At 40.2% G+C, this 23147-nt stretch overlaps 1 protein-coding gene across 2 annotated transcripts in view; it reads right to left on the reverse strand.

The window, feature by feature from the left end:
• Positions 1-376: 376 nt before the first annotated feature.
• ASPM (assembly factor for spindle microtubules) overlaps positions 377-23147 on the reverse strand; it is a 62162-nt gene continuing 39391 nt past the window's right edge. The window contains exons 18-28 of one of the 2 annotated variants that reach the window (XM_059905999.1): positions 15474-20183; positions 11713-11879; positions 11384-11480; positions 10097-10306; positions 8632-8784; positions 7484-7672; positions 6657-6849; positions 6368-6522; positions 4334-4510; positions 3249-3418; positions 377-633 (exon numbers count right to left, since the gene is read on the reverse strand). In XM_059905999.1, the coding sequence (XP_059761982.1) occupies positions 531-633; positions 3249-3418; positions 4334-4510; positions 6368-6522; positions 6657-6849; positions 7484-7672; positions 8632-8784; positions 10097-10306; positions 11384-11480; positions 11713-11879; positions 15474-20183 (6324 nt within the window). In that variant the 3' untranslated portion in view covers positions 377-530. The remainder of the gene's footprint in view (positions 634-3248; positions 3419-4333; positions 4511-6367; positions 6523-6656; positions 6850-7483; positions 7673-8631; positions 8785-10096; positions 10307-11383; positions 11481-11712; positions 11880-15473; positions 20184-23147) is intronic. The other variant, XM_059906003.1, reaches the window with a different exon arrangement.

Here is a 23147-nt window from a genome sequence, read left to right on the forward strand (position 1 = left end):
CACTCAGTTCAAAGTCAAGAGTTTTTAATATATGAAGGGGTAGGCTGAATTTGTCTAATTTCCCCAGAGGGGCTCATTTGCCCATCTTGATGGTCCCGTCAGTCAGGAAACAGGGGTGTTGTCTATGGCATTTGTGGGATTATTTTATCCCCACTTCTACGTGAGTTGGCAGAATCTTAAATTTTCAACATTTATTTTAGATACATGCCTCAATTTACCTATAAAACAGGAATAATAAGCTAATCTTTTCCCTTTAGGAATATGATTATATTCAAACTAATATAATATTTTAAGACGACAGACATAGATAACAGTGTTGGAATCATGCCATGACATTAGTTTGTTTTCTGCATAAAGCTATTAAATAAAAGAAACAAAGAATATAAAAAGTTTATTTGTTACATATCTCTTTTTAACTTTAACACAAAGTCAGATTTTAAAAGTTGTACAAAGAAAGCCAAAAGCACTTTCCACACGCGTGATCAGCTTTCCTATTTCTTTTCCTGTACATACTGAGGTGTTTGCCTTTGCTAATAAGGAATGCCAAGTGTGTCCATCACCATTTGAATAGCTTTCAGAGGATTCATCATTTCTTCCAAGTTATCTCTTCTCAACACCCAATCCGGTTTAAGTCTGTGAGAAGAATAAAAACCTTGCATTAATCCAGTTCCTCTCTTAGAAGACTCACGTGCATCGCTTTGTCTTAAGTGAAATGTGGTCCCTCCTGGACGCATCACCTCCCTCACAGGCCCTCACACGGGTGGGAGGCTTCATGTCATCGCCGTTTACGACTTTAGACTATTTCTCTCCATCTTCCCTGAAGGGTGATCCTGGCTCCTTTGAAGCTCAGGCTATTCAGCTACCAAACCCCAGGGTTTTGTCTGTAAACCTGGTTCCTGGTCTTCCCTCAACTCCTGCCCCATCTCAGAACTTCAGCAGCCTTGTAGCTAAAGAGCCGGCCCCTCACCTCTCCGTTTCTGCCCCCTTTCCTTTGGGTCCACTCAGCACACCTCCCCGTCACACAATCACAAGATTAGCCTCTGTCACCCTCAGAAAGTGCCCGGCCACCGACTGCTCAGTCTGAGCCTTCCAGCCCGAACCACCACTTGGGATTCATCCACGCCCCTTGACTTAATACGTCCACGGCTCACGGCTTCCTCCCACTGCGGTGTCCGCTTCAGGGGACCTCAGCACGTGCCTGTCACCCAGCACAATGCTGGTCTCCTTTCCCTCCCGTCTAGCTCGGGTCCCTCAGTATCATCTCTGTTACAAACGCCGTTAACGCTATTGCTGCTCTTCCCTATTGAATTCAACTGGAAAGCTCTAGGTGGATTCCAAGTTGAATCCAGGCATCTGCCCTCTCCATTCCTGCACAGCTGGACGTTGCTAAAGAAAACCTGGACAACCGGGCTGGCTGATTTTATGCCAATGATTGAAATTACCTAGAAATTGCTTCCTTTCTCTTTCCCCAAGATGACTGTTTCCTTCTTTCCAAACGTCCCCTCCACACCCTCCCCCATCTGCTTCTGAGCTAATGTTTATCATCTCCTTCTTCACTGAGGAAACAGCAGCACATCCACCTTCCTCACATGAATCCCTACCCCTATATGCATTTCCACCTTCCTGTTCTTTCCAGTGAAAATTCCGAACAGCTATTAATTGGGGGGTGGTCAGACAGAGTGCGTATATATACCCCTACCGTGGAACAGCACTCTGTGAAGAAAGAGGTGCGATCTAAGCCATGCATCGAGATGGATGAACCTCAAGAGCATTACGCTAAATAAAAGAGTCCCGTCGCAAAGAGCTACCTCTGTATGATTCCATTTATGGGACAAAGCAGAAAAGGCAAAACTAAAGGTAAAACTAAACTCACATCAGCAGTTTCCAGAACCCAGGGGTTAATGGGAGAGAACTGACTGCAAAGGGGCACAAGGGAACTTTGTTGTGATAGAAATATTTTATCTCAGTGGTAGTGGTTTTACAACTGTATACATTTGTCAAAATTCATTGAATTGCATACCTAAATAAAGGGTACATTTATACTGTTGGGAGTTTTACCTCAAAAAACCCTGACAGTGTCAGAAGGGGAGGAAAAAAAAAAAAAGAATCTACTCATTCATATGTTAATAGTTTTATAACGTAATTCATATTATAATATGCCAAGTCCTTAAATAAAAACATTATGTAGAAATAGTTCCCATTAATAAATTTTAAGCAGACTATTTTTATGTTATACTGTAAAACATGCAAGAACAAAACCAGTTTACAACTATTATACAGTTTATAATTATGAGTAATTATAAAGCTAACTGCTATATAACCCAGGTCAAGAAATAGTGCATTGTCAGTGGTGCAGGATTTATACCTAGTAGACAATTGTCCAGTCATAGAAAGGAAGGAGAGAGAGGGAGAGAGAGGGAGAGAGAAGGAGGGGTTCTAATGATTCCTGCATCTAACTTATATCTCTAGAGCATTTCCCTAATTTATATCTCTAGACTGTTTCTTCTGCCCAGAACCAGAGAGCAACAACAAATGTCCTTACAAGAGACACAGAGGAGGGAGAGGGATGAGAAGCCCTGTGAAGACTTAGGCAGAGGACAGAGTTATCCAGCAACAAGCCAAGGACACTTAGCCGCCAGAAACTGGACGAGCCAGGGAAGGATTCCACCCTAGAGCCTCAGACAAGGTGAGGCCCTGCTGACACCTTCATTTCAAACTTCCAGTTTCAAGAACTGTGAGAGAGTAAGTCACTGTTGTTTAAGGCCACTAAGTTTGTGCTAATCTGTTACAGCGGCTCTAGGTAACTAATACAAGGTCAAAAAGAACTTCTCTAGGAGGAGAAATTTCAGGCATCGGGGTGATTATGCAAGGAGTTGGAGGTTGATGTTTTGGCCACCAGGGACCTTCGCCAGCTCCCCAACAGTGCAGCTTGTCCTACATGGAGGGGAAAAAATGATACGGCAAAGCTTATTCAGAGCTAATTATCAGCCTTAGCACGTACCTTGTTAATACCAGGAATTTACCCAATAACTACTAAATACTCATAGCTGCAGTGTTATTACTTCATTAACTGCTGAGATCGTCTCCTCTCGATTTACCAAAGATTTTCTTCTTGTTCACATGCTGTTTCTCCATTGTCAAGCAGAGTCTCTTGCTCATAGTAGGTGCTCAATAAATGTTTGCTAAGTAGATGAATGAACGAATGAATGAATGGTGACACAAAACTATAGGGTACATTTACTGCTCACCTTGAAACCATTCTGGTTCTTACAGGTGTTTCTGGAATAAAGGAAATGCTCATAGAAGATTTCTGCTTTTGTTTACAAAGGATTCTTTCAGTATTCACTTTATGTTTATGAGCTGTAAGTTTGTAGAGACTATAAATACGATCAACAACTTTGGACCTACTTCGAACATCCTACAAAAGAAAATGTGCATTTATTAAACTAATAAGAATTCTGTATCCCTTCTATGCTAGCAAAATCAATCACAGTATACAAGCACTATGCAGTAAATTACGAGCTTTTAACAATAAAAAGCCGAGCTCTCCAAGTTCAGCAGTTAGATTGGTTTAAATTATGAATTTATAAGACAATTATGAAGAAGGCAAATATTCAAAAATTGTACACTTAACTCCACACTAAATAAAAAAGCAAACATTAAAGTCAATATACCTATTACATATGGTTACCAAGTCCTGTGAATTTTACCTTCTTAAAGTTTCCAGCGTTACCCGCTTACCTCTGCCTGATGTGACCCCAGGTCAAGTACAGTCTCTTGCCCAGACCACTGCGTGTCTACACTTGCCTCTTTCCTTAATGGTCTCCCTATACCCACACGCTCTCCCAAATCCATTCTTCAACCAGCAGCCAAAGTGATGTTAAAACTTAAACCGGAACATATCTCCTTGTTTAAAATCCTTCAGTGGTTTCCCACTGTTCTCAGGATAAAGGCCACAGTCCCACCATGGCCTGCAGTCACCCCTGCTGACTGTAACTCCTGGAGAGGATACTCAGAGGCCTCACCAGAGAAACGCTTGTCACGTCTTTATGTCACAGCAGGAGGATGAGGAGTTGTACACATCTGGATTTCTACCTTGCTGGGACAGCTGTTGCTTCTCTCAAGTACATGGGAGCTGGTTACTCCTAGGGCTGTGATAAATTCTACTTCTAGAATTCAGCTTCTCTGACACATAAGAAACAATTCATATCAGCACAAAAAGCAGGTGTGAACACACGCAAAGCCCTATTTCAGTTGTGATAACTGCTTAAAAGTCTTGGGCTTAAGAACATGTAAAAATAACCTCAAAGGAAAAAAACTGATGAATACTTACAGAAGCTCGATTTGTCCTCTTCAGTAAAACAGCTAACAAACAACAAGTTTTTGTGAAAATGCTTCTACTCTTGTCTGCAACTTTGTCACCGGGCTTTTCTTGGTACATTTGCAGAAGCTCCAGCAGTGTATCTACACAGTTTTCTACATCATAAACTGCTGAAGTCGTTTTCTCATACTGGAAGAGAACAGAACCAAGTTACAAATTATAATAAACACAGATACTGGGTTGGCCAAAAGGTTCGTTTGGTTTTTTCCGTAAGATGGATCTAGTAGCATTAGTTGTCTTTAACTTCATTCAAAACAATTTTGTTAGATTGTATATGACAGCTGTCATATCAGTGTGCATTTAAAAAAAGACTAATCAAAATTGATGAATTTGTGTGTAGTTATTTTAATATTGAAGATGGAAGAAAAAAAACAACATTTTCAGCATATTCTGCTTTATTATTTCAAGAAAGGTAAAAATGTAACCGAAATGCAAAAAAAGATTTGTCCAGTGCATGGAGAAGTGCTGTGACTGATCAAACGTGTCAAAAGTGGTTTGCGAAGTTTCGTGCTGGAGATTTCTTGCTGGACGATGCTCCACAGTGGGGTAGACCAGTTGAACTTGATAGCGATCAAATCGAGACATTAATTGAGAACAATCAGTGTTATACCACGTGGGAGATAGCCGACATACTCAAAATATCCAAATGCAGCGCTGAAAATCATTTGCACCAGCTTGGTTATGTGAATTGCTTTGATGTTTAGGTCCACATAAGTTAAGCGAAGAAAACCTTCTTGACCCTATTTCTGCATGCGATTCTCTACTTAAATGTAATGAAAACGTTCTGTTTTTAAAACAAATTGTGACGGGTGATGAAAAGCGAATACTGTACAATAGTGTGGAATGGAAGAGATCGTGGGGCAAGTGACATGAACCACCACCAACCACACACCAAAGGCCAGTCTTCATCCAAAGAAGGTGATGTTGTGTATATGGTGGGATTGGAAGGGAGTCCTCTATTATGAGCTCCTTTCGGAAAACCAAATGACTAATTCCAGCAAATACAGCTCCCAATTAGACCAACTGAAAGCAGCACTCGACGAAAAGCATCTAGAATTAGTCAACAGAAAACACATAATCTTCCATGAAGATAACGCAAGACCGCATGTTTCTTTGATGACCAGGCAAAAACTGTTAGAGCTTGGCTGGCAAGTTCTGTTTCATCCGCCGTGTTCATCAGACATTGCACCTTCGGATTTCCATTTATTTCGGTCTTTACAAAATTCTCTTAATGGAAAAAATTTCAATTCCCTGGAAGACTGTAAAAGGCACCTGGAACAGTCCTTTGCTCAAAAAGATAAAAAGTTTTGGGAAGATGGAATAATGAAGTTGCCTGAAAAATGGCAAAAGGTCATGGAACAAAAGGGTGACTACGTTGTTCAATAAAGTTCTTGGTGAAAATGAAAAATGTGTCTTTTATTTTTACTTAAGAACCGAAGGCACATTTTGGCCAACCCAGTACTTTAGGAACACCAACCAAAAAGGAAGCCAGACGTGATTAGAAGAGGTTCTGCTGTTCTGATACAGCGCAGTGTACAGGCTGTCAGCTCTGGAGGGAGACGGACGTGAGCCCTCCACCACTGACCACACGCTGGTCCTCGGGCGAGGACCTTACCTCCTGTAAAGATTATCCCTCCACTACAAAATGGGAAGGATAATACCGTATGAACCGCCTTAGAGGATGAATGGGAGGACTAAATTAAATGATGCATGGAAAGCACTAGCACATAGTTAGCAAGTCCTTAACTAACTTGCTGTTATTAGTGTTATAAAAACAGGAGAAATAAATCATAAAAAATTACAGTTTCTATGTACAGTTATGTTAACAGAGTAATCATTCCCCCCCCCCCCCCCCCGAAGACTATGGCACATAGTAAATGACCTTTAACTCGGAGATCTGAGTTCTAGTGATGAGCAAGCATCAACCTAACTTGCTGGGGGAGGTTTCTTGACCAAGGAGCTCTTCGTTATCAAGACGGAAACTACCTTGGCGACGTTAAGCAAGACCTGCACAGCGTATCCGATGACCTCCATACAAGGGACACTACGGTTACAGCTTCGGATCAAGACGAATATTTTAGAAATTGCTCCACTCTGGGCCATATTCTCACAGCAAAGTGAAGACAATCTAGTAACTACCTCTGAAAGGGGGAAGAAAAAAAAAGAGATACATTCACAGCAACAAAATCAGTATCATATTATTATATTCTTTGTACGACTCAAGGGTAAAAACACATTTCTAACCTTATACAAGATATTGTTAAAACAAACTAACCCAGGTGCTTTAGAGCCTCAAGAATAGCGGAAAGGTACTTGTATGTCAGGAGATAGTGCAGGGCAAGTGCGGTTCTGTGGTAGAGCTTGTTTTCTTCTCGAATCTCCCTGTTAATACACTGAAGTCTCTGTCGAATGGCTTTAATTTTTGTACAATCATTTTTCTTCCTCCAAGAATATCCTCTCCATAACGCCTTAAAGAGACAAACCAGTAACTTTAAGATTACAACCTCTGATGTTGTGGACTTAACATCTACATCTACTTCCACAAAGTAAATATTTTCAGTAAAATTACACAATGTGATCTTTGCAACTTTGCAACTACAACTTCAGTTCAGGTTCTAATAAATAGCAAAAGCAATTTTTCTAGGAAGAAATACATATAATATTCCTGTATATAAGTTAAAGCATCATTCGCTGGCCAAAGACGGCTAAATCTATTCAAAAGGCAAAAATACTTTTGCATCTTTCAATCATCAACTTCCTCTATGGAATGTGAAAACAAAGGGCTTAACAATGAAATTATGGTAGCATAGTGTATATGAATTATTCTATTGGCCAATCTCAGCTTTTTAAAATTAGCATGACTGTGCTTTTTAAAATGTTAGATATTGGGGATTCCCTGGCGGTCCAGTGGTTAGGACTCGGCACTTTCACTGCCGTGGCCCAGGTTCAATCTCTGGTTGGGGAACTAAGATCCCGCAAGCTGCGAGGTGCAGCCAAGAAATAAAATAAATAAATAAAAATAAAATTCAATAAAATGTTATATATCGTGTAGATGAATTGCAAACCAAAGTCTTGAACTAAAATCATAATATTTTCAGTTACCTGAATTTTAGTGATTCTATCATTAAATTTTTCCTGCTTTTTACGGAGGAGAAAACGGCATACGGCTTTCTGTATTACTGATGCAGCCCTATTTTGCTGGCTCATATGTTCTTGAGCTTCATCCTGAATTTTTATGAAGCTATGTTTCTGAAGAAACCTCTTATGCTGTAATCTTGCTCGAAACCATCTCTGTTTAAAACATATGAATAGTTTTTTTACTTCAGGTTTCTTTTTTTTTTTTTTTTGAAACTTCAGGTTTCTTAATGGAATAAATAGAACATTTATTGAAATATCTTTCAACTCTCCCCAGTGGCATTACATTTCCACTCTAGTTGCTGCAGAAAATTCCAGGCCACAGTGGGTGTGAGTGTGTGTGTGAGTGTGAGTGTGGGTGTGTGTGAGTGTGGGTGAGTGGGTGTGAATGTGAGTTGTGTGTGTGAGTCTGTGTGTCTGTGTGAGTGTGTGTGAGTGTGTGTGTGTGTGTGTGTGAGTGAGAATTTAACCCCGCACAACATATGCCTCATTTCATAATTGATATAAATCTTGTCAAGCTGTATATTATTCTTCAATTTGTTTTTTTACTCAATATTTTATATGTAAGTATATTAACATATACTGTACAAACAGGATTCTTATCCAGAATACATAAAGAACTCCTATAATCATTAAGAAAAATAAAACACTCAACAGAAAAATGAGCAAACTATGTGGAAAAAAAAAATTTAAAAAGCATACCATACACAGATAAGAATTTGAATAACCAACACAGAGGAAAGATTTTTTAGAATTGCTAGCAATCATAGGAAATCCAAACCAAATATGAGATATAATTTGCCATTCATCAAACTGACAAAATCACAAAGTCTTGTAATGTCACGGGTTGGCAAGGAGGTCGAGAGAGAGACAGGTGCCCTGGGTGCCGCTACATGAGGGGTAAATGGGTCCCGTGCACCACAGGATAACCTGCAGCCTTAGTCCTGCGCCACAAAACGCAACTCACCTCTAAGCCAGCCAACCACCCTAACGGCCCCGTGGCAAAAGCTAAATACTATATAACTTTAGCAGGGGTATTTGGAAATTGTTTATGAAATATTAAAAAGTTTCAAACAAAAATTATGTCATAGTTTTACTGGGAAGGAAAAGCTAACCTGAATACAGATGGCTGAGTTAACCTGTTTATTATTAGCATTCTTCAGAGCCCTGTGAAGTCTGTACGCTCTTTGAATTCTAAGAGCAGACAGGTGATAAAAGGCAGCTGCTGTGAAGTGAAGAAGCCTAATTTTGGCTCTCTGTTCTAAAATCTAAAGGAGAAAAAAAGATTAACAACCAAATAGTTGACTCTTAAGACAATCAACCAATGTTTATTTTTGTATATCCTCAATACCAAATTATATAAATTAGCAACAGTAAACTAACTTGTAACTATTAAAATTATCTACATTGTAACCTGAAGTAATTATACTCCTTTACTATACAATACTTTCCATGGTGTAACCCCTAACTGAGGGTATAGAAAGCACAATTATATTTGGGCACTTCACTCAAGAATTTAACTAGACTACCCAAGGGCAGCTAGATAAGGCTTTGAAGGCACTAATTATAATGGGAGAAGTCTAGGAACAGTAAACTGAGAAAGGGTTAGAGTGCTCCAAGCAGAACCGCTGAAGATGGTGATGTTAAATCGGACAAACATTTGATCCGACTTCTCCAGTAGCAGTCTCGCCACATCCAGCACAAAGACTTTTGCAGCAGAAGCTCCCTCCAGGGAGGGGCCTTTGGCCTTCAGAGTTTCAATTTATACTCAGTGAACAAAACACAAAAGATTTCTCCGTCAATTTAATTATTTTCTGTTTACCACTGCTTCACATACTGGATGTCCAGAACGTCAAGAATTCCCTAGGGAGGATTCTCTCCTGCTGAAGGTGTGGAAGTTATCAACGGAATGGTCCTACAACCCCTGAGAGAGTTGCTTGCTGGTAGCAAAAGGTGACTTGAATAACAACCTTCTTCACGTGTGGGGAGGGGGAGGGGGAAGCTGGGACGAAGTGAGAGAGTGGCATGGACATATATACACTACCAAACGTAAAATAGATAGCTAGTGGGAAGCAGCCGCATAGCACGGGGAGATCAGCTCGGTGCTTTGTGACCACCTAGAGGGGTGGGATAGGGAGGGTGGGAGGGAGACGCAAGAGGGAGGGGAGATGGGGATATATGTATATGTAGAGCTGATTCACTTTGTTATACAGCAGAAACTAACACACCATTGTAGAGCAATTATACTCCAATAAGGATGTTAAAAACTTAAAAAAAGAACCAACAACCTCCTTCACGTGTGGAGCCCTCCTCATACTTCAGTTCCTTTGCTAAGATTTATTACACGAGAAAAGTTATTTTGCATTTTTGGTGAGCATCTATGGGAAATAGGATCATAGAACAAAAATCTATGGCAACCAGTGATCTTGTTACATGGGGCTATTCAGAAGCTGAATAAATTCTAGTTAATGGTTATATCAGTTCTGAAATTATCCTCCAAAATCTCAAATTTCTTAACACAATTTAACATCAGGTATTTCCACTTCATAAGACTGAGATATCCTACTTAAAAATACTTACCCTTTTTCTTACTAACCAACCACGCACCAGTGCTTGTAGAACAACTGTAGATTTTTTTAATTCAACGTATTTTATCCTTTCACACTTCCTAGCCTTCCTGGCTCGTATGTATCTTTGTATGGTCAAAGCAGCTGATTTCTGCTGGAGAAAGACCTGCCTTCCTTTATATGCTCTGAAATTTGCTTGGATCAAACAAGCAGCTTGATGTCTCTATAAGGAAAAATTTGCAAGTGACATTAATAGATAGAAATAATAATTCAACCCACTGGAGGTTCTGGAATTTCTCAATGAAAAATAAGATGGTATAATTATGATTTTTTTTTTAACATTTTTAGTTGAAGAATGTCATATTTCACAGATTTCGAAACCCACAGAGGGCTACAGCTGAAAATGAAGTTTTTATGAAGGTGCAAACCAGGGACCATAGATACCTGGTGCTTTTTCCCTACCTTCCTCTTGATACTTTTCATTGTGAATGAGCAAAGGACTAGTATTACTACAGGACAAATGCATTTAATACAAAAGCTAGCTACACTCTAGAGAACAGAATGGGCATTATAAGCAGCTGTGAGGGAAGCTGTCTGCTGCTTCGAGAACCAGTGTACTCCCAGCACATCTTAGATTCCTCAATTCTAGAACATCCTGACAATCAAATTCCAAGACACATAAAGTATCTGGATTGAAATGAAAACTAGGTTTGTTTTACAACATAGACCCCCATCTACTAGCTGAGTGACCTTGAGCAAATCCCTTTACCTCTCCAGACCTCAGTTTACTCATCCGTAAAATGGGAATGCTGATAACAGCTACCTCACAGAGTTATCATGAGGATCCGATTAGTTAGTTAATATATAATAGAAGGTGTAATAATAATAGTGGGTATGTAATCATACATAGTGAATATGAACATCAAAATTTACAAGTAAAATTTTAATTTTGATTTCTTTAATAAAAGACCATAGGTACCACCATTGTTCTAGAACCAATGTTAAATATTTTAAATAGATTACCAAATGTGGCTTAAAGAGTGTGTGTTGACTCATACAGACAGGATATGCTACATCTATTATGATTTTCTTCAAATAAGTCACTTCAAACTTGGGTTTGAGACTATGTTATAAAAACAGATACACAAAAATACAAATAGCATTTTTATGAGTGAATATAATTTTTAGTTGACTGCAATGATGTGTTTATAGTAAATGTATAGTTAGATCTTTAAATCATTTTTTCTTTTCTGTTTTTTAAAGTAGTTCTTTATATATGAACTGTTTTTTTAACACCTACTTTTGTCATTAAGAATTGCTCATGAGCTGTTCTTCCAGAAAGTACTGCTCTCCATTTTCTCTGAATGATGATTGTTGATGCTCTCACGTTCAAAAACCTGAAAAGTGATTATTGGAAAGCAATTTCAAATTAACTCATTTAGTAAGCATTCATTGCCCATCCCCTATAAATACTAGAGGAGAAAGAAAATATAAGAAAGGCAATGAGAGAATTAAAAAAAGTAGAAAAGGATAATTCATACTTAGGTTCTAGCAATCAGAAATTTACAAACACACACACACACACACACACCCCACACACACTCTCGCCCACGCAGCTGACACATTTACCGTCTTCTCTGCAGTTTGGTACAGAAGCAACCCTGAATGATTCTAACAGCTCTTAACACAGCCAGATACTCTTTACGTGCTTTCCAACACCTGTACCAGGCTTGAATCTTGCAGGCAGCTTTCACTTCACGTAAATATTTCCTGGCTTTATGTCTCCTCCACACAGTCTATTAAACATATAAACATAACAAATATGCAATGAGATGTCTAATTTTTTTTTGTAAACTGGAAGACTCAGTATTGATAACAGTTAATATAAGGTCAAGCAGACAAGATCAACTGCAGAAATGCAGTCACACCCCAACTCCTGTATGGGACTCGCTCACTCCGGACACGTGAGCCCTCTGAGAACAGCGGGCTGACCTGTGACCTCCTACTACCTGCTTCAGCACATACCCTGTGGCTGGCTGCGGGCTAAGCCCAATGCAACCCTGAAAAGTATTTAAATTGTAAGATGCACGCACCGGGTGTGTGCACTGCCCTCACCTTCTCAGTCCATGTGAAGGAACGAAAGGAAATGAACACACTGATGCCTCCAATTCCAGGGAAGGGACAGGAATTCTTCCCACTGCCCTCCCCACCCACTGCAGACACATCCTGGGTTCTGTGTCCAGCCTGTTGCAGAATCCTGAGGGCATCCATCTACCTGAGGACCATCAGATTTTCCGACTTTGGCAACCTTGTGGTTGACTAAAAGCTTAAGTAACAGCTACAACTTCTTAAGTGCTTAGCGCTGTACTAAGCACTATGATTCTTTACAGTAACATAGGTAGGTAATACTATTATCTCTAATTTAGAGATGAAAAAAATGAAGGCCCAGAGGAACTGACACCAGTAAAATTACTTGTTGATGTCACAGGTAATAAGTGACAGACATATCTTATTTAATCCTTATAAATATCTTGTGAGATGATTATTAAGATCTCTATACAAAACAGAAATTAACGTCAAGAGACTTGTTACCACACAGCCAGTTAAGTGATAGAGTCAAGATTTGAACCTGAGTCTATCTGACTTCAAAACACCTACAGCAAATACAACAGCTCCACCTAACATGGGGAATCAGGCTCTAAATTCAGTTGACAGGCGAGAATGATATATACGGTCAAACTTAACTCTTGTGATGGTCTTAACTCAGAGTATTTCTATATGGTTCTTATGTAAACAAAACCGAATACCAACATAGTAGTATTCATAGTGGAAGCCAGGTATCAGTATTTTTAAAGATTCCAAAGTGATTCCAATGTGTGCTAAAGTTTAAGACCACTGGTTGGTATGTGTTAAAAACTAGATGCGCTAGTAAAGAACATATACAGATCTATATGATTTTCTTTTTATATAAATGGGGGTAGATTTGTTTTTCAACTTGTGCATATGGATCCGGAATTTGCTTTTTTTTTTAAACTCAGGTCTTGGCAAACTATGGTCTCTGGGCCAAATCTGGCCCCAAGCTTCTTTTTGTAAATAAAGTTTTATTGGAACACACACACAAAAAAACAAAAAAACAAAAAAACTAGATGTGCAACATGCACTTTTATAATTTAGCTATATAAAAGAAAAAACAGGGCTTCCCTGGTGGTGCAATGGTTAAGAATCCGCCTGCCAATGCAGGGGACACGGGTTCGAGCCCTGGTCCAGGAAGATCCCACATGCCACAGAGCAACTAAGCCCGTGCGCCACAACTACTGAGCCTGCGCTCTAGAGCCTGCGAGACACAACTACTGAGCCCGCATGCCTAGAGCCCGTGCTCTGCAACAAGAGAAGCCAGCGCGATGAGAAGCCTCTGCACCGCAACGAAGAGTAGCCCCCGCTCGCAGCAACTAGAGAAAGCCCCTGTGCCACAACAAAGACCCAATGTAGCCAAAAATAAATAAATAATTTAAAAAAAACAAAAAAATCAATAACAATTAATTACTAAAAAAAAGAAAGAAAAAAGAGTTGAATTTTCCTAAGATTGTTATTTTGACTTTTCTAACATGACCCCAACTAATACATGCACTTGACACCCACCAGTCCTTGACTCCTGGCAGCGTCTGGAACTTGAGCACTCCTTGCCTCCTCCCTCAACCCTTGGTTTCTTTATACCACAATCTTTAGCTTCCTTTGTTCCCTCTCAATACCATAGGTTGGCTTCTCCTCTCAGAGCCCCTGAATTTTGATGCTCTTTAGGGCTCCAGTCCTGGGCCCTCTTCTTTTGCCCACTTGATGCATTCTCCCTAAGTGATCCCCTATCTCCCACAAGTTCCATTATCAGTGTATGCCAACAGTGTAGAAGTCAAATTCCAACATCCGTACTGCTGTCCAAATTACAGCAAACATGGCAACTGCCCCGCTGGACGCGAGGTGGTCACGTCAGCTTCACGTACCCCAGGCCGAGCTCGTCGGGCTCCAGACCTGCTCCTCCCGCTGTTCCCACGTCAGTGAAGGGTACAATCCGCTGAGTCACCTCAGCCACAAAGATGGCTGGGCTCCTTGTTTACGCTCTATACAAGGCCAATCCCCTCCTCCACGCACACTGACCCTGACAATCCTGCTGTCACTGCCCTCTGCTAAACGGTGGTTCACTTTCCCTGACCTACTGCCTGCAGTCTCCTGGCTAGCCACCCGGCATCCAATTCAGTCCATCTTCCACATCCCTGCCTGAGTAATTTTTTTTTTTTTTTTTTCGGTCGCACCGCATGGCTTGGGGGATCTTAGTTCTGTGACCAGGGATTAAACCCAGGCCATGGCAGTGAAAGGGCTGAGTCCTAACCACTGGACCGCCAGGGAAATCCCATCTGAGTAATTTTTTAAAAATAAACTATGATTCTGGTCTTCTCCTACTTAAAGTCCTCTAGAACTTCTTTTAGTCCCGAGGATAAAGACTAAACTTTTTCTGTCTTACACAGCTGCCCACATCTCACTCCATGGACCGCCATCCTGGTCACAGGTCACCCTTTATTGCACACCTGTTCTCTCTCTCATTTTTGAACTCCGTGTTACCTCCTACAGCTGGAATACTCCTTCCATACATTTTACTTGGCTATTTCCAGTTCATCCTTCAGCTCAACGTCTCAACGTAGACGCCATTTATCCCGGGAAGCCATCTCTGATCACTGGGACTAGCTTAGGTTTCTCTTCTCTGCACTCCCAGCAACAGACATGTCTCATTCTGTATTATCATGAAGAAATTTCCACACACTGAGGTATGGGGAAGTCATTCGGGCTAATACAGGATTTAATTTGAACTTTATGTTAACTAGAACAGGCTGTCTTGTGGCCTGTTAAACATATATTGTGTATCCGCTTTCACCATTAAAGAAACGAATGCATTTAAAAATCAAAATGGATTAACTGTGGTTCAGGCATCCACAATGGAGCCGGGTGGCCATTGTGGATGTGGTTTCAGACATGTTCCTACATCACTGAGAACTTGAACTGTATCAGACTCAAGGACACCACCAGCTGTTCTCAAAACAGTATCGGCTCACAGCTGCCAGCTGCAACCTGATGGTCTCAAGGTCTCTGCTTTTAACTGTGCAACCATAATGGCAACAAGCTTAGGGTGTCACATCCAGAACAATCCCAGTTCTGTGCCGTCTTTGGTGAATTATTTTTGGCACCCTTTGCCCAATCTCAAAAATGTTCCATTTTGGAAGGTAAATGAAATGGCCACGTAAACTAACTATTAATCTTTACAACCTGCTTAAGCTCATTTTATAAATTCTAAGAAATATTAGTCAAAGAAAGAATGAAAGCTTTATATTTCAATATATAAATACCTGGATTTTTATGGTGCTATCTTTAATTTTCTGAAACTTCCGTTTTTGTATAAATCCTTTCATTCTAGCTTGAATAATTATAACACTGCTTCTTATTTGTAAATAAACTTCTCTTTGATGTTTTGCAGACAAAAAGGCTCTGTGGTGATTCTGTAAAACAACTGCTGCTTCTCTATACAATAAAAACTGTTTTCTGGTTTGCCTTCTCCTGAAATACCGCTGTAAAGTGATAGCTGCCCTTTTCTGCTCAATGAATCTTCTTCGATACACAGCCATCTGAAGGAAGGACTGAATTCGCACGGCAGCACACTTGTGCTTTTCCAATCTTTTTGTGACCATTTTACGAAAAGCTTTTTGAATTGTTACTGCAGCCTTTCTTTCAGAATGATACTCTGCTTCCTGTAAGGGACCAACTAGAGAAGCTTTACACCGTCTTTGAACCATAAGTGCTGGGATTTGGCCAGCTTCATACTGAGTTTCAGTTCTGCGACAGCAGAATGCAGATTGGGTAGCAGGGACTGCCATTTTTTCTTTGGGCATGTTTTTAAATTTCTGTCTAACTTTCATGCCGCTAAAAGCAGCCTGAATAGGTCTTACAGATTTCTGAATGGCTAAAAATTTTTTTCTTTCCATTTTAACTCTGACGTATGACCTGTAATAATTCTGTATAACAACAATTGCCATTTTCTTTGCCTGATAATCCACTCTGGCCCTGTGCATTCGGTAGAATAACTGAATTCGGGTGGCAGCCAGGTGCATGAGTTGGATACCCCTTCGTGCCTTAAGGCCTCTGTAATAAGACTGTATACAAATGACTGCCTGGGTTTGCACTGCAACTAGTGCTCTGTACCTTCTTTGAACAAAAACTACCTTTGCTCTAAAGTAGAGATAGTGCTTCCTTGTTTTAAAGGCTTTAAAATGCTTCTGAACAGTAATGGCAGCCTGATGCTGCTTTTCCTGAATCTCTCTCCTTATGATCATATCCTGAAAGTCTGCTTGGACACAGGTTGCTGCTTTCTTGAGTGCATTGTGTTGAAGAGCTTTCTTTTTATTGGCTCTATATCTTTCTTGTATTACTTTTGTAGCCCACTGAAGCTTTTGGTAGAAAAAATACTGCCTGTACATTCTGTATGTGCTTTGTATTATGACAGCAGCTCTGTGCTTTTCCCTTAAAAGCTGCCTTGCTTTCATCCCCTTATATGCAGCCTGAATGACCACTGCAGAATGCCTTTGTTGGACATAACGCTCTCTTTGCAATTTTGCAGCTCTGTATGCTCGGTAATGTTGCTGAATGAGAAGCGAGGCGTGTTTCCAGGTCTGAAAGGTAAGGTGTGTTCTGTGCATTCTGAAAGTTGCCTGGATGAGGGCTGCAGCCCTGTGCATCTCCTGTAACTTCTTCTTTACCATCAGCCTTCGGTAAGATGACTGGATTGTAATGACTGCCTTCTGTAACTCCAAGAATTGGTGCAAGTGATGCCTGGCACAAATGGTGGCTCGATATTTCCTCTGAACAAAAATAGCAGCTTTCTTGAGGGAAAGGAATCTTTTCCTCATCATTAAAGATCTGAACCTGCTCTGAATCAGGGTTGCAGAGGCATGCATCCTTTTCAAATGTCTTCTGGTTTTCATACCCCTGAATGCAGCCTGGAGGACCATAGCAGAGTGTCTTTGCTGGCGGTAGAGCTGCCTCTGCAGCAGTTTGGCCCTGCTTGCCCGGTATCGCTGCTGGATGACCCGCGAGGCGTGCCTCTGGGCCTGGTATCTCACACGTGCACAGTGCCTTCTGAAAGCCGCCTGGAGGACGGTTGCAGCCCTGTGCATCTCTTGCACCTTCTTCCTCACCATCCACCCTCTGTACCAGGACTGGATTTTGAGGGCTGCCTTTTGTAACCGTAGTAACTGTTGTAAGCAATGCTTTGCGCAAACATTTGCACGATATTTTCTCTGAATCCACACAGCAGTATTCCTGAGAGACAGGAATCTCCTTCTCATCATCAGAGTCCTAAATCTCCTCTGAATTATAGCCGCGGCTGAGTGCATGACTTTTAAGTGTCTTCTAGCTTTCATCCCCCTAAAAGCAGCCTGAATGCAGATTACAGAATGTCTCAGTTTGCTATACCTTTGAAATTGTATGTTCCTTTCCCTCATTGCCCGGTATTTTTGCTGCACCATTCTTGTCACCTTCTTCAACTTATTAAAATAAGCTTGTTGTTTGTGTCTTCTGTAGTGGGACTGGATGAGTGTTGCTGCGGTCTGCATCCTTCTCAGGGTCTGCCTAACTCTTCCTCCTCTGAAACTGGCCTGGAGAATGGTAACAGCTTTCAAAGTTGTCAGGTACTTTGCACGTTGAGTTCTACCCTGATGATATGCTCTGTATCTTACCTGAATTATGACAGCTGCTGTTCTCATTTGATGATATCTCCTCCTGGATTGCTGCATTTTAAACACGGCTTTAATAAGGGCGGCTGCTGTGTGCATGTGCTGAGTCTGTCTTCTCACTCTAACACCTCTATAAACAGCTTGGATTTTCACAGCCGCCTTCTTTAAAGTAAGATATTCCTTACGCTGACGGTCTGCAATTTTAGTATCTCGATACCACCTCTGGATTTTAACAGCTGACGCTCTGTAGGTGGCGTACTTCTTTTTGGTCTGGGAAGCTCTGTAACTAGATTGTATAGTGGCTGCCGCCTTGCGGTGCTCCTTTATTTGTTTCCTCACTCTCATCCCTCGGTAAGCTGACTGTAGGATGACTACTGCTGCTTTGGTTTTCAAATACAAATGATGCTGTTTTCTCCCAGTACTGTAAGCCCTATAGTACATTTGAATCACACAAGCCGCTTTTTTCATGATTTTCCACTTCTTTCGCCGCACGTACATTCGGTAGCACGACTGTATGAGGACAGCGCATTTGTGCTGCTTCTGAATCTGTCTTCTCGCTGCTCTGCCCCTCCACGTGGACTGAAGCATCACTGCTGCAAGGCGGAGCGCAGTGTACTCCATCCGCCCCCTCCTCCCGGCAGCCCACGCTCTCAGATGTTGCTGGATGACGGATGCTGCCGTTTTTAACAACCCGAACTCTTTCTGGGCCTTGGCCATTCTGAAAGCAGCCTGAATCTTCACTGCAGCTTGATGTTCCCTTCTGATCTGCTTCCGAACTTTCCAGCCACGGTAAGCGGACTGTAGAGAAATCACAGCTGCCCTTGTCTTTAAAAAATGCGTTCTTGTGTCAGAAACAGTCTTGTGTGTCCTGTACCATCTCTGCATCTTGAGAGTAGACTGAAGCACAGATTGATATTTCATCCTCTTACTATAGCCTCTAAAAGCAGTTTGAATTTTAAGAGCAGCTGTAGATTGTTGTTTGATTAGCTGGCGTACCTTATAACCTCTGTAAGTGGCCTGCAAGCAGATAACTGCTCTTTTGACTTGCAAGAAGTTCTTCCTCTGATTGACCCGTGCTTTGTATGCACGATAGTAATTCTGAATGACAACAGTTGCTTCATAGATTTTCAGGTAGTACAGGCGCATTTTTCTCATCCTGAAATGAGACTGTAGTGAAACAGCAGCTTTTCTCTGCAACCTCACTTGCTTTCGAACCAGGTACCCTCTGACAAAAGCTTGCAGTTTGATGCAAGATGCCCGCATGTGTTCTTCTCTCTTTAGTGCAGCTGCTCTTAAATGTAAATATTGTTTACGAGTTTGCTTCATCTTGACAATGGATTGTAACTTTACTGCAGCATTTTTTAGCCTCAGAAATTTTTTTCTGGAAACATAAGCCCTGTAATATGATTGAATCCTTATAACAGATGTGAGGATGTGAATAAACTTTTTCCTGGCCTGCATCCCTCTATATGCAGACTGCAGAACAATGACAGCAGATCGCGTCTTCTGGTAAGAAGCTAGAACTTTCTTGGCTGAAATGTAAGCTCGAAAATGAATCTGAATTACAAGGGCAGCTTTCTTTATCTTCTTATATTTCTGTAATTGTTGATGCTTCCTTATGTGTGCCTGCAATCTGATAATATTTTTCTTAAGGTTTAGAAATCGAAGTCTGTCCTGTCTCATTCTCCAGTATGACTGAAAGACACAAGCAGCGGTGATCTGTTTGCATAAGTTACGAGCTTTCATTCCCCTGAAAGCGGCCTGTAGTCGGATGGCTGCAGCCCGTTTCTGCAAGTAGCTGGTGCGCTCAACCTTTCCTTTCAGATATGCTTTGCAGTACTTCTGGAGAGACAGGATAGACTCTTTTTTCCTTTTATATAACTTTTGGGCTTGAAAGCACCGAAATCTTGTCTGAATGATGACAACACAAGACCTAATATGAATGTATTTCCGTAATTCTCTCTGCATCCTGTACCAGGATTGTATGACCGTGGCAGCTTTCTCTTCTTTAACATGTTTCCTGACACACCATTCTCTAAAAGCTCTTTGCAGTGTTATTGCAGCTTCTATTTGTAGTTGCATTTTACGTTGCCTCCATCTTCTGAACACAGACTGGATTATAAGGGTTGATGATCTTAGCATTTCATATCTCTGTTGATCCTGCTTTCTTCTTAAACAAGCACGCCAACACCTCTGAATTGTAACTGCAGCCCAAAGGTATCGTTTGTAAGAAGCAACAGCAATGATCATTCTTATCCTAGATTGCAGGATGATTGAATAATATTTCAGTTTCAGAAACTGTTTTCTAGTGGAATATCTTCTCCAATATCTCTGAAAAAGGTAAGAAAGGACACAAAGTAAAATAGACACATCTTTCTATACTTAACATCCTTGAAAGTATTAATTTTTCTAACATTTTGCTTAAAAACAGACATTAATTTTAAAAGCGATATATTTTTGAAGAAGATACTTGTCTCTTTTGTTTATAGTTTAGTTTCTGTGTTGATACAACTGTAGCCAATCCAAACTAATGATATTTATATGGCATTTGTATTCAGGAGACATAAGAAATATAAACAAGTTTACGTTATATTAGAATAACATATTAGAAGATTTAAAATGAAACTATAGTAATATTCTGCTATCTATTGATTCTAAGTAATTTCCTATGAATGTATCTCTGGATCTTATATTTTCCCCTTTTATCAAGGTTGCTAAGCTATCTTATAATGATTGGAAACTGTTTATAGGATGGGGTCTGTGTTACAGGCCTGGTAATGTCAACACAGGATTTTGAGAAATATCACTGAGCCAGATCACTCTCTGAGTCAGTATTTTCATTAAGAATAAAATTTAGGAATTATAGATACATGGTTAAAAAGCAGAATTCTGGAAAGACTTGAGAAGTAATAAAGCTTTTTCCTCTTGCTTCCTTCCCCACCACCCCACGTTCCCTAACTCCTTAGTTATCCCAGCAACATGTGAGCTATGAAGTCTCAAGCGAATCCTGGCTACTGGTCATCAAGCTCTGGACGTTCTTCTCGCAATAACACCATTCCTTTGTCCAAAACACTCCAAGTACTGCTAAGATGTGGCAGGAACTAATGGAAGGATTAAAAGTCTCAGAAAAAAAACATCAAAGATACAACTAAGAGCCAAATGGGAATATTAGAACTGAAAACACAATAACCAAGACAACAGCAACAAAAACACCTCACTGGCATGGCTCAGTAGCAGAATGGAGATGACAGACGAATCAATGAACTTGGAGATCAATACAAATTCTCTAGGCTGAACAAGAAAGAAAAAAAATGATTGGGAAAAAAAAGAGAAAGAAATGTCTTAACAAACTAAGAGTAGAGGGGAACCTCCTCAGTATAATAAGAACATTTACACAAACCTACAGCTATCATCAGATTTAACGGTGAGAAACTAAATGCTTTCCATCTTAGACCAGGAATAACACAAGGATGTATCCTCTCACCAAGCCTATTCAGCATCTACTAGAGGTCCTGCCTAATGCAGTAAGAAAAGGACATAAAAGCTATGCAGACAGAGAAGAAATAAACCCTTTTTTTGTTCATAGATGACATGATCATTTATGTAGAAAATTCAAAGAAATGACAAAAACAAAAACTCCTGGAATAAGCAACTATAGCAAATTTGTAGAATGTGGAAACATTAACATTAGTAGCAAAAAAAAGAGAAATACTTAAATGTATATCTAACAAAATATGCACAAGATCTGTCAGAGCTACAAAACTTTGATGAAAGATATCACAGAACATCTAAATAAATAGAGATATATCATATTCATAGATAGGAAGGCTGGATTTTGTTAAGATGTCAGTTCTTCCCACCTGGATCTATCAATTCAATGTAGTCTCAATCAAAATCTCATCCAGTTAACTTTGTGGACACTGGCAAACTGCTTCTAAAGTATATAAGGTGATGCAAAAAACCCAGAATAGGGCTTCCCTGGTGGCGCAGTGGTTAAGAATCTGCCTGCCAATGCAGGGGACATGGGTTCGAGCCCTGGTCCGGGAAGATCCCACATGCCGTGGAGCAACTAAAGCCTGTGTGCCACAACTACTGAGCCTGTGCTCTAGAGCCCGCGAGCCACAACTACTGAGCCCTCGTGCCACAACTACTGAAGCCTGCGCACCTAGAGCCCGTGCTCTGCAACAAGAGAAGCCACCGCAATGAGAAGCCCGTGCACCGCAACGAAGAGAAGCCCCCGCTCGCCGCAACTAGAGAAAGTCCGCGTGCAGCAACAAAGACCCAACGCAGCCAAAAATAAAAATAAAAAAAATCAATTTATTAAAAAACAAAACAAAACCCAGAATAGCAAATACAATAGTGAAGAAAAACAAAGTTGGAGGACTAACATCATCCAACTTCAAAAGTTATTATAAAGCCACAGTAATTGAGACAGTGTGATACTGGCAAAATAATAGAAAAATAGATCAATGGAACAGAATAAGGAGCCCAGAAATAGACCCATGCAACATAGTCAACTGATGTTTGATAAACAAACAACACAACTGAATGGATAAAAGTTTTGTCAACAAGTGGTACTGGAAGAAGTAGACATCCATATGAAAGAAAAAGTGAGTCAAGCACTAACTCTTAACCTTTCACAAAAATTAACTCAAATGGCTCATAGATCTGAATGTAAAATGCAAAACTATAGAACTTCTGAGAGATAACAATAGAATATCTAAGTAACTTTGGGTTTGGCAATGGCTTTTTAGATATAATGCCAAAAGTATAATCCATGAAAGAAAAAAATTGATGTCAGAGTTTATTAAAATCAAAAAAAAAATCTGCCCTGTGAAAGACTCTTGTTAACAGAACAAAAAGATAAGCCATAAACTAGGAGGAAATATTTATAAAATATAAATCTGATAAAGGGTTTGTATCCAGTTATACAAAGAACCCTTAAAACTCAACAATAAAGAATTCAAAAATGGGGAAAGAATTTAAAGAATTTTAAAATGGGGAAAACATTGGAATGCTTCACCAAAGAAGATATACAGATTGTAAATAAGCATATGAAAAGATGCTTAACATCAAATGCACTAGGGAATTGCAAACTGAAACAGCAATGTGATGCCTATACACATTTATTTTAATGGTAAAGTCTAAAACAGTGACAACACCAAATGCTGGCCAGGAAGTGGAGCAACAGGAACTCTCACTCATTGCTGGTGGGAATGCAAAATGGTACAGCCACTTTGGAAGACAGTTTGTCAGTTTCTCACAAACCTAAACATAGTTTTGTCATATGATCAA

The sequence above is a fragment of the Balaenoptera ricei genome, chromosome 1 (assembly GCF_028023285.1).
Source record: "Balaenoptera ricei isolate mBalRic1 chromosome 1, mBalRic1.hap2, whole genome shotgun sequence".
Taxonomy (NCBI): domain Eukaryota; kingdom Metazoa; phylum Chordata; class Mammalia; order Artiodactyla; family Balaenopteridae; genus Balaenoptera; species Balaenoptera ricei.